This window comes from Diadema setosum, chromosome 2 (genome assembly GCF_964275005.1).
Source record: "Diadema setosum chromosome 2, eeDiaSeto1, whole genome shotgun sequence".
Taxonomy (NCBI): Eukaryota; Metazoa; Echinodermata; class Echinoidea; order Diadematoida; family Diadematidae; genus Diadema; species Diadema setosum.
The window spans coordinates 48,173,085-48,185,827 of NC_092686.1; the positions used below are offsets into that span (position 1 = coordinate 48,173,085).

The 12,743-nt window shown below is 38.5% G+C and overlaps 1 protein-coding gene across 1 annotated transcript in view; it reads right to left on the minus strand.

Annotated features, from left to right (window-relative positions):
• Positions 1-453: 453 nt before the first annotated feature.
• LOC140245880 (uncharacterized) overlaps positions 454-12,743 on the minus strand; it is a 42,263-nt gene continuing 29,973 nt past the window's right edge. The window contains exon 4 of the mRNA XM_072325365.1: positions 454-807. Coding sequence (XP_072181466.1) covers positions 454-807 — 354 coding nt within the window. The remainder of the gene's footprint in view (positions 808-12,743) is intronic.

Sequence of the window (12,743 nt, forward strand, 5' to 3'; positions counted from 1 at the left end):
GCAAATGGCACATTGGTTTGTAACAAAGAGATTGAACATTGTTGGAACCCACAAATGTGTTGGTACATACAATATGTAAGTCTGCAGACATCACAATGCAGCCATTCATTACACCTACTGATCCCATGACAGTGGGTAGACGAGAGTTATCAAAGGCATTGCAGCATGAGTAATGTAGCAGAACACACTGTGGTCTGCAGCAGCCCATCAAATGTGATTCTTTGAATCAGCACATCATGAACCTTAGCTAAGCTGTTGTCGTTGTTGTTTTACCCTACTGATATCTTTCCCTTGAAATACATCTGAAGATGTGTATGATGGAGGCATCTTTACACGGTTTCTTCTCCTTGCTACATCCATGCCATTCATCCTTCCACTTGTTCCCAAAGACTGCTAATACTGTCATCCTACTTCAAGAGTTTCCTCTAATATGAGATAACTTGGCCTCCCCTGCTATAACGGGGAATACTCAATCCCGAATGCTGATACGAACACATTGATAAAGACAATGCAAACGATGAGAGCGGTGGCGATGTTGTTAAGCCAGTCCAGCCGCCGTTGCTTGTAGACGTCATTGAGGTTGTCGCGGCCAAGCAGGAGCAGGAAGACGATGACAGTGACCAGGAGGAGGATGGAGAGGATGACAAGGGCTGTGACAAAACCATGGAAACGGTTCTGATGCCCTGCTGTGACAATGGTCTTGAGCTGCGCTGCATTTGCCGTCAACAGCGCCACCACAAGTAGGCCTTCTGCTACTGACTTCTTGGTGGCGTAAAGGTTGAAATCTATTGGAGGAGGCGTGGGATTCTGGAAGAATTGAAAACAAATAAAGACAAATCACAAATCAAAACTGTCAATATGTGAACATGGTTCAAAAGTTTGGTCACAATTAAAATTGACAGACAGATGTATACATGGATTTAACATCTGAGAACAAATTCAAACAGCATATACATATATCCAATTATTTACAAGCAGTGAAATGTTTATCTATATCTCACAGTGAAATGGCTTCTGATTACCCTCAGTCCATTCATATATCAACTTGTCTACAAATTTGCATCCAAACAGCTACTCCGCTGTCCCCTTAATCTTCCACTAGAGGAGGTTTGGGATTCTTGGCATCCCAGACGTGATTTACATCCCTACATCCAAATCCTTTTCACACGTCTCCTTCACAAGACTGCTTACAGATGACAGGAATAAGTTTGAACCTTATACCACATGGCTTGAATTGTCAAGTTTACAGTACATTAAAGGAAATTCCACTCTGCAACACCATGTGAAAATAGTGTGTCCTTCTGATTCCTGTTAAAAAATCAGTTGATGAATGATCCATACTCTCACACAGACAGATTAGAAGTTAACCCTAGCCTAGTAGTTGATGGATTGTAACAACAACAAAAAATGGAAAAAAAAAGACTGAAAAAATTAAAATTTACACATCAACAACATGGTAGTAAAGCCACATTGATCATAAAAATGCTATACTTGGGTCAGTTACAGATTGTGATACAAGTTGAAATACCTCTCACACTACACAGATAGGATGGGTAAGAATGGACTGTTCTTTTATGTTCTGGAACTATTTTTTCATGCAGGTTTGTCACACAAGGGCTAACACAGTATCCCAACCTTTTCTCTACTCGGTCTAAACAATTTAGCTCTTCCCTCTTTCAAGCTAGCAGAGATTGCTGTCATCTCAACATCAATATATCAGCAGGGAAAATAGCTGTAAAAAATATCAGTAGTGACAAATTTTCTTATGACAATTGGGAATACAGTAATTTCCAGGCACATTGCACAGTTTACGTTTTCTCAAACAGTTACGTATGATAGTGTTACTATGGCAACTGCATTGCATAGAGTCTGAATGATCCCTGTGGTGCGGGGGAATTTGATTAGAGACAAAATGCCAGAGAAGTTAATGACATTACTAAAATGACAGTATTAGATTAATTTATCACGTGTCAAATTAGGCAAATATGAGAAAAATGCAAAGTTTAATCACACAAGACATCATCAGTGTATATCAACACACACAGCTTAACTGCCATGGAAACAGTGGACAGATATTTGGGAAGCTTTTGCCTTACATAAATCCCTAAATTTGAATACCACTACCTCTAATTCTGCACAAGAATCTCTTCACAGAGACCGCACAATATTGGTGAGGATCCATGAGGGGGAAACTGCCTCCCCTGACACCTGTGAATATCTAGCAAGGCTCTCCGGTTACCGGCAAAGCCCAAGACCTCGGGAAGCAAATACCATCTCAGAACTCGGTCAATAGAGTGCAAATTTCTTGTTTGTCATCCCTGCTCCGCTGTTTCTCGGGGTTCTCAATCCATTCAGTCCTTCTCATCTGATCAGAGGAGGACAGCGTCCCCAAATCACTCATGTTCATGCATGAAGACAGGTGAACTCCCTACCTGCACACCTTAACTGGATGAATTGGACACCTCTTGAATTCAAGAGTGCAGCTGTTGTATAAAATATTTCAATCCTGCTCTCAAACATCCCAAATCATCTTGAGATCTTCTGACCATGATACATATTGAATGGTCAGGTTGATATTGAGTGGCTTTTTTTTTTTTAATGAATACCTCCATAGAGAGTTTGTGAGAGCTACATCTAATTCCCTTATTTATTCTGTAACATTGTTTCCATATGAATAGGTAAATGCATGTTATACATGAGACATTATACGACTGATTTTTCACTGTCTTAGTGGTACAATTTCACACTGCATCAGCCGCAACTATTCTTAGATAATCAGAAACAAGAAAACTAGGAAAACTTACTTCAGTAAACTGTAGTAAACTCATCTGTTTTTGTTGGCATATATGTAGCAATCTGAACAATAGATGATTAAATCAGTCAATTGTCCTTTAAGTTTCATCTATTAGAGCAAATCTGATGAATCATATCTTATTGCCATTTTAGTTTTTAATTCTAATTTTAGTAGTGTTATATATTATGCCACTTGGCTGATGATCTTTCACTAGACTTTGCTCGAAATCAGTTTGATTGCCCGATCCAGTAGGACATGTAGATGAACACTTTGTATATTACAAGGAAAATTGAGGGAAAAAAACACACACATTCAAATAGGACTAGATGGATAATGCCAACTGTGTGCCCAATAGAATTCAGTTGGTAAATTATGTAATGACTACTTACTAGGTTCCAGAAACAAATTACCAAGAAGTATCCATCATGTTCATAAAATTCCTTTTTCACGAAATGTCGGAACAACCGTAAAAGCTCTTTTTACGGTACATTTATAAGGTGAAGACGACAAGCTGAGGAAGGTATGGCTTTCACTGAATATCTTCTGCACTGTGGGCCACGAAAATATCTCAGGGATAGAGATCAATGGAGCTTGTGATTTAGCATGGAATCATTGAAGATGGAGAGATGAGATGAAATCCCTAGGCTAGAAATGTGAACATGGTGTGGGGTAAAGTGATATCCACCCCTCTCTTCCCTCCGGTGGATTCTGGCTTACATTGCACATGATACATTCTCTATCACACTTGTGATGACAGTGATGACATCACAATGCATCATTACCTATGCATAGCAACCAATCCCTGGCACTATACCTGAGAGTTTTGACACCTCCTCTGATGGCAGAACATTAATTATTGGCATTGGAAATGGTGTTTCATATTAAAGTACCATGTAAAACTAAATACTTTAATCATCTTAATGATTCAATATTTAAATCAACTGATCTTCATCATTGTATGGCAATCTATATCCATGTGTCTCTAAAACATCTGATATGTGATAACAATGACTATATAGTTAACAAAAGAAAACAAGCACCCTTTCTTTGCATAACCTTTAACACTAGCAACACATTTTACTTCGTTAATACCACAGATATCCACTTCAGTAATAACCAAATCGTTATCAAAATTATCCCCCTCCCCCCCCCCCCCCAAAAAAAAAGTATTAACATAAAGGAAGGTTTAGAAAGTTCATTGACTTTTGACCTCCAAAGGACATGTTCATATAAGGCATCACTTCATCTTAGGAAGGTTGGACAGAAAACTAAACTAAAATGCATATTGTATCCTTCCAAAGCAGATGCATCAGAATAAAAAGGGGGAAACAAAAATTGATAAATCCACGCTTATCATAAGGAATGGAACACTATGAACAGCCTATACATCTCAAACTGCCTTTAAAGGGGATGGCTAGTAACTGATCAGTGGGAATCAGTGGGAATGCTGGGGGATGATTGTTCCAATCCTTGTGGGATTCATTTATGAGTACATTAAATATCTATTGTTGTGTGAAAATTATTTGCTTCAGAATGGTCTCATATTCAAGTAATGTGCAGTTTAATGGTTCCAGGCTGGCATGCCTGTACAATGACGGGGCATCAAACTGCACATCACTTGAATATGAGACCGTTCTGAAGCAAATAATTTTCATACAACAATAGATATATAATGTACTCTTAAATGAATCCCACAAGAATTGAAAAAATCATCCCCTTGATTCCCACTAATCAGTTACCAGCCATCCCCTTTAACTGAAAGTTTTTATCCGAGATAGTTCAGATTGCTAATGAATAAAATTCCAAAATAGAGGTTCAGACACTTAATGCACAAATGATTCAAAGTACATCATCAACTTACAATAAGTTTTTTTGAAAGGTTGAATGCTCAGAGATAACTATAAAATCGGTGCCATCAACACAAAGAGCCCCCCCCCCCCCCATCCTTTGTGAATACCATCCAGTGCCATGTTGAACAAATTTAGACAAAGAAGATTTTTGATAAACACAAGAATCCAGGCTGCTTGATAGGTATTGACACAGAGTTCATGTCTGCCATATGGTGGATCACACACAGTGGGATCTGAATACACACACACTGTGTGGTCAGATTCTCATGGAACACAGAGATTTGACCTTAGCCTTTGGAGTGATGGTATAACAAATGCTTCATATTATAAATAGTATAACACAGCTACATATCATCAGTTTCAGACTTCATGGTATGCTACCATGCCTTGCCTTTACATGACTATGTACTCCTAAGTTGTGTAACTACTGTAAAGCCATTTTTGTGGTTTAAAACTTTCGCAAATTGCAACTGGTGTTCAATGCATTGTATACAGACAAAATCTTTCTTTACATTTTACTTTCGCATATCTTGGCCAAAGTTTCATACAAGCGAAAATTTCTGGTTTTACAGTATGGTAGTAATACAATTGTAATTGATTGTAAACAATAAATGAGGACAAACCCTGAAATTGCCTTGGTAACAAGATCGAACAATGAAAGAGAGACATTTGGCTATTCTCTTGAAACTGGCTTTGTTATATTTGGACATCACAGAACACTTTTTCTTTCAGTGTAACAGATGATATCCCTCAGGACAGGCCTGTGAGTGCAGTGCCTGAGCTAGGAAAGTAGAGTGTAGTGACAAAAATGCCGAAGTAGCTAGAAGAAATTGATTAGAAATGCCATTGACATCTTGTGTAGAATAGCTGTAAGTGGTAGTAACTGGGTTAATACCTCCATGGCAAGCTGCATCTCAAGCTCCTCCATGCTGGCGGTTGGCCTCGTTTCAAACGGTGGATAGCGGCGAGGTGGACGTCCACCACAACACAGCGAACCCAGCCGCATGGTGGTGTACGTGTGTCGCTTCACAACCACCGGCGACGGGCTGCGACTTCGGGGTCGAAACGCTGCTGGGTTAGCCATCCGTCTCCATGGTGAGTACCAACCAAAAAATATTTGAACAATATCACGCAGTGAATGGATAATTCTGCCTTGTCTGTGTACTGGGTTGCACACAGGAGCGCAATATCTGATTGATTATCTCCAGCAAAATGGTCACATCAATGTTGCCTACTGTCCATCAGGTGAGAAATCCATCATGTACATGCACACCAAGGCCAGCTATTAGCTCTCTAACTGCTGTGGGTATTTTACGCATCCACTACAAACAGCTTCATAACATTATAGACTGCAGCTCTCCCCCTCCAGGCGAGCAAGAAAGGATAACGGTATACTAAGTCTTTCCTGTCCTTGTCAAAACCACTGAAAAAACACACATAGTCCAATTATGCTGGCAGAAAATCCATGGAATGGGGAGAAATGCCAAAAATGTGCACTGCCAGCAACGATGCAGCGTGCGCGTGAGATACAGCTTGACGAGCACAGTGAACGTTGCAGACGACAGCCTTGTGGAAGGGGTGAATGAATGAAAGGATTCACTCCATTCTGTGTGTGTGTGTGTGTGTTCACTATGTGTATGCCACAATACCTCTACAAGAAGGGATATGATGTGTGTGTGTATGTGTGTGTGTGCACATGCGAGAGAGTACGCCCAGCCACTCTTCAAGCATGGGTATGCACGCACACGGCTGCACTGCCAGGGGTGAGCTAGCTGCTGCTGCATTGACTGATGGATAAAATGGGCCTGGAAAGGTGCAGGTGCGCGAGGGGAGAGGGAGTACTGAGGAACGGCTGGAGGTTTTCAGACCATTTTATGCATCGCTCCAGGCGTGGGCTTACTGGATAGGAGAAGGAGGAGGAGGATGAGGAGAAAAAAAAAAAAAGACAGAGAGGAAAAAAGGAGGCAATGGAAGGGGACATAGACAGAGGCAAGGCTTAATGAACCAAGCTTGGCAATGAGCCCAAGTACACTGAATGACAGAATGAGATGCATAAAATGCCCATTTTATGCCTCGATTACTAAGCAACTTTTAAACTGAGGAGGTAACAAGATGCACATTACCTACAGCAGGTGTAAAATTACAAATGGCTCCAGGAAGCTGATACTATGAAATTGTACAACTGATGGAGCTTACCGAAATACTGTAAAACCAAAAATTTTTGTGTGCATTTTAATTTCATGAATTTTGCTAGAACCAAGATTCGCAAAATTATAATACACACAAAAGTTCTTGTTAATACTATATGCCTTAAAAGACAGAGGCAATTCATAAAAATAAATTCATAAAAATGTCATGACACGAAAAAGGCTATCAGCCCCAATTTGCAAAAATTTCATGCTTCGAATATATCTTGCTTTACAGTACCAGAAAGTTTTGATTATTTCTACAGAGGTGTGTGGGGCAGCAATATCTAATATTATATAACGCCTGAAGAGATCCTTGTCATTTGATTGGCTGTTTGACAATGATCATTCGGCCCATTTCACTATGATATCATCACCCGTTCAACTGCGGCTCCATCTACCGTGCAATTTTGGATCCATACGATTTGCTCCATTGCACGCTCGCTGAGAGCCCGGCACACTACGCGTTTGCAGTGTGTGTATATGCGATAGAGTCCAGCATGCTAGCGTAAGTGTAAAGCGCTCAGTAAGCACTCTCGCGATCTGAGATTCTCTCTTGTTTCTAAATTAATAAAACATCAAATGAGAAGGATCTATTTTAGGCGTTATATAAAGCAAATAATAAATGTTTTTCATTTGTGCTATGGACAGAATATTTCATTCGGTGAAATATGAAGTGTAGAACCATTCAACTCGGCTGCGCCTCGTTGAATGGATCATTTCATCTTTCACCTCATGAAATATTCTGTCCATTGCACTCATAAACATTCATTATTTGTATACTATATAGGGTGATTGTGATGCTAAATCACACAAAATCTATTTCCTACCAATCAGTTAATGTCTCAAAAAGTACCTGCAATAACAAAATTTTTAAAAAAGGAGAGATAGAAATAAAAGCTAGTAGGCATGACCAACATTAGACTTTCAAAAGGGAAAAAATATCTCTTAATGAATTTTGTGTGAGAGATCAATGGGCTGATGTGTAAAGTGGAATATGATATTTAACAGTTGAAATGGGTGAAGAGGAAAGTGAGTAGAAACAAGGCAGTTTGGGTCTCCTCGGTGCATGAGGCGTGCAATCCACCCCTAACATTGCCTGGAGGAGTCGCTCCTCCAGACAGCCGAGATCATGAATTCATGAATACTGAGAACATCCCATCTCCGTGGCAGCACTTGATGCGGAACTGGCGCAAATTGCAAATGGCAGGGTATCAAGCCTTCTGCCAAAAGTGGCAGACGTCTGCTCCCCTCCTCTATCCCTAGATTAGTAGAAGAAAAAAAAAATGGCATTTTGAATTTTGCATGCCCTCCTACTTGCCGCGACTTTTGGTCCCTGAAAGATAGATCAGGGCAAAAAGAAAAAAAAAAAAATGCTAGCTGTCTGGCAAACTGCCTGCCTTGTCATGGACACCACATTCTGAATATTTAAGTCATTCTTTGAATTGTCCATTTCTTGAAATGCTGGATTACTTTATCAACTTTGGTTCCTGTTCTATCTTACAATGCTGTGATTACATGCAGAATTATCAACCTATACAATGGTTTAAAGACAAGTGGTGAAGTTAAATTCATAAGATATCAAATAAAACATGACACTGCTAAAAAGCATACAAAACAGAATATTGGTGCCACGCTGCGTAATAATCTTTTCCGCTGATACTGTAAACATGGATGCTTTCAACCCATTGCTAATCCAGCAACAACCTCATTATCAATACAGGTCACTGGAAAGGAAGATAACAAGCAGGCTACATCCTAGAATGCAAAACTAAAGAAATGAGGCCGTCCAACTTCAAAAACCACAAAAAGTAGGTCAAAATGAATTTCCATTTTTCTACAAAGTGTAAAAGAGTAAGGTCTAAGCTTTAAAATGATGTATAATTTGTTAAAATTGGTTCACCCTAATCCATTTAAAAAGTGAATAAAATAAGAGTTAGGAGGTACAGTTTTATAGAAAAGGGAGAAAATAGGATAAATTTAACTCATTGAAGACTAGTCCCAAGTATACTCAGGCAGGTGTTTATATGGAAACTGTGTGTTATAGCAAAATCAAATCATCGTCAACAAGTTAAAGATTAGGGGGTCATTCAGGCATGCTGTGCAGAAGTATCAATGTAAAAAAAATATATATATATATATATATATGGTCCAGAAAAAATGCTAGTAACTCAATTTCGGCTTTTGTTTTAAGCAGTCAAAGTTTGACAGCAGGTGGGGAAAAGTTTACCCTCCCAAGTAAGACAAACTTTAAAGAATTGAGTTGGTCAACATAAATGACATATTTCAGTCCATTACAGAGGATCCTAATCTGTGGGTTTTGAGCCGGGCAGTCACAAATACAGTCGTAAAGTACAGAAGGAGTCTCGGAGAGAAGAAACGAACAAATAGGAAGTTTCAAGCAAAACACAGTTATCCACTAGTGGCTGTATGTAGACCTTACAATGATATATCGTACACAAAGATCAGAGACATTAACCACTGCCAAAGAAATGAGATGAAATGAGGGCCAGACACATTACACTATACATCAGTCTGAATCAAATATAGAGCTTTATGTAATCGATCACTTTAATATCTCATCCTATGAGAACATTGACTAGAGTTCAAGTATTTCACTTCTGGAGTAGATATGAAGATATGGGTGTTTGCAATTATCTCAAATTAATGAAAATTGAAACCATCATTAATGCCTGCCAGAGAGAGAGAGAGAGAGAGAGGGGGGGGGGGGGGGAAGCCTACAATGAAGCAATAATATCTCTTCTCTTTTATTATCTTATATCTGCATTTCCCAACAAACAACTCCTTTATCTCTCAAAGGAAATGTAATTACTAAAACACAGCAGATATTTCATGAAAATTATGCATGTAGTGAGAAATCATGAACACTCGAGCCCACTGGATGAATTCAATCTGATGAATGAAAATTCAACCTGAGAGCTATGAGTACTTAACTGTCCTCTTTACTCCTCATTAACCATGATACCATGAAATGATTGCACATTCACTGCACCAATTGTGACCCTAGGAAAGATGCTCCCCTGGTTCATTAACTCGTCTGAGATTCAAACTGGCAGACCGCAATGAAGCTATTAACCACAGGATAGCTTTTATGGAGGTACACTCACTTTGAAAATAGCCAGGAATGGCATATTAGCAGCACGGTTAACTGAACTTGCCCGCATACTAATATAGTAAAGCCGTAATTGTGCCGTACTGCCGCTGATGACATACAAAGTGCACCCTCTTCAGTGCAATCTTGACATTTCTTTACACTTGGGTGTCTCCTTAAAGCCAGGCCTGTGTTTTGCCTACTCATAGAACTATATCACAGCTATTTGTCCACCTGACTTAGCCTCTGCAACAAGCTGAGTTTGAGGGATGTGAAAATGTCTAGCGAAGAGGCAAGAAAGACGGTCTGTTGTGAGCTTGACATGTGAGGGCAGTATTTTCAAAAAAAGTACACACAAGTACACGCAGGCACATTCACACACATACATACTATACTCACAAGCTAACACACATGCTACGCATTTTGGACTTTGTGAGGTTTGTTTGCTTATTTGTTTGTTGGTTTGTTCTTTTTTGCTGAAAGCTACTTTCAAGTTGTTGCTGCCTGCTGATGACTTTTATTAGTCTGTAATTACAAATCTTGGTGTTGATGATAAATATGAAAGTCAGAATCTTCTTTTATCACATGACCAGTGACAGGTATCTTTAAGACATCTCACGTGCAAGGATGACAAGGAAGTAATTTAATTCTGTCACATTCTAGTTTGTCAGAAAACGAGGATGGTGTATTTCTCTGTTGACATCTTCAGCTCATATCCAGATTCCCCTTGCCAGTTAGTACACTGTAGAAAATATATAAACTTTTTGAAGGTGATATGAGGTTACAAGTCTTTGCCATGATGAGGCTAGTTTGTGGAAGGCAAAATATCATGACTTGTAATTCATCAGTGATTTCAGTATACATATTAAGGCCATGGGGTTTCTTCCTTTTTTTCTGTACAGCAGTCATGTAATATTTTATTCCTAGACAACTGCAAGAAGAAGTCTCGCCATTGCATATCATTGCAGCAAAAAGTTGATTATGTTTGTAGACTTCATAGGACTTTGCTTTTTCTGCATAAGGTGTTACCCATTATTTTAAATATGCTGAATACAATGTTAAATGTTTCAGTTGGAACCAGAGAGAAAAAGTGGGGCCAGACATTGTGAAAACCAACTCTGGATAGCTGGGTACATATCATACTTCCATCTTGTGCAAGATTCATATGGGTTCATCTCCTTGATGACTGCAGATGGACACATGGTAAGGTACATTCACATTTACCATAAAATACTATGGTATTCCACTGTAAGGTGAATTCACATTTACTATGAAATACCATGATATTCCACTGTAAGGTGCACTCACATTTACCATGAAATACCATGGTATTCCATTGTAAGGTGCATTTACATCTACCGTGAAATCCCATGGTATTCCTATGTAAGGTGCATTCACATTTACTGTGAAATACCATGGTATTCCACTGGAAGGCGCATTCATGTTTTCTGTGAAATACCATTGTATTTCACTGTAAGGTGCATGCAAATTTACCATGAATACCATGGTATTCCATTGTTAGATGCATTCATATTTACTGTGAAATACCATGGTATTCCACTGTAAGGTGCATCCATGTTTACCATGAAATACCATGGTATTCCATTGTAAGGTGCATTCACACTTACCATGAACTACCACTGCATTTCATGCAGTAATTCACAATATGATTGCAAATACATCACAAAATAAGTTGCAAAATACCATTGCATTTAGGAGAGTAATTTAAACTTGCCACAAATACAAACTGTCACTTCCATGGAAATTTAGGGCTGTTATTATCTTTTCTGATCAATATTAGGCCATTTAGTTGAAAAACAGTAAGTTTTCAATAATATGCATTACTTGATCTTCATATTTTCGTTCATACATTTCTATCCAGCATTACATACGCTACCCCCAAGATTTTCATTTTGGCAAAAATTCTAATAGATTGTTTGTTTAAAGCAATTTTAGAGAAAAGTTATCTCTCATTAAAGTGTTCTAAAAGATCATATTGCATTGGGAAGTAATGCACAATGGACACACAATATTACACGACATCCCTGAAAAGTACTCTTATTGCTGTGGAAATGCCGACATCATAATCAAAATTGTAAAGGTCAATTGTTTAAGCAGGAAAGATGAGCGATATATTACCAAGTCCTCATGTTCTGAACATGATGCCATTGATGTATGGGTTTTCACTTTTCATTTAAAGTAAAACAATTGGGATTCACACACACACACACAAAAAAATGTACCATTAATGCATGTGTGGCTCCTATCACTCTAAACATTATTAAGGTAGTATGGTAACTGATCACTAATAAAGCTAATGATATGCATACAAAATATGTCTGAAATGAAAAATAAGGTGATTTAGCTGAAGATAATAAATGTTATATTTGTTAAAAGATATAAAGCTTGATTACTTATCACCTCCCTTCCAAAATGCAGTGTCTGTGAATGTTTTGAAATGTGACATTCTCAATTTTCCTGGCCCTTGTTACTCAGGTGTTTTAAGTTGACCTTTTCTTTGTACCACCTAATCTCCTTCATATTACATTCAGCTTGAGAAGGTAAATGACATTTTTCTTAATACTGTATCTGTCTGTTGGCTGGCTCTTTCATCATTTTCTGTGGTAAGTTTTTGAAAATGGAGTGGAACCAATTACAGACCACTGGAAAGCTTACAGTCTGAAAGCAATGTTCAATTATTTCATCGGGTTTTGTGGATGTGCCACACACACATGAAATATACAATGCAATACCTTATAATTTTTTTTTACACAAACGCAATCTTTTTCACACCTTAGAAT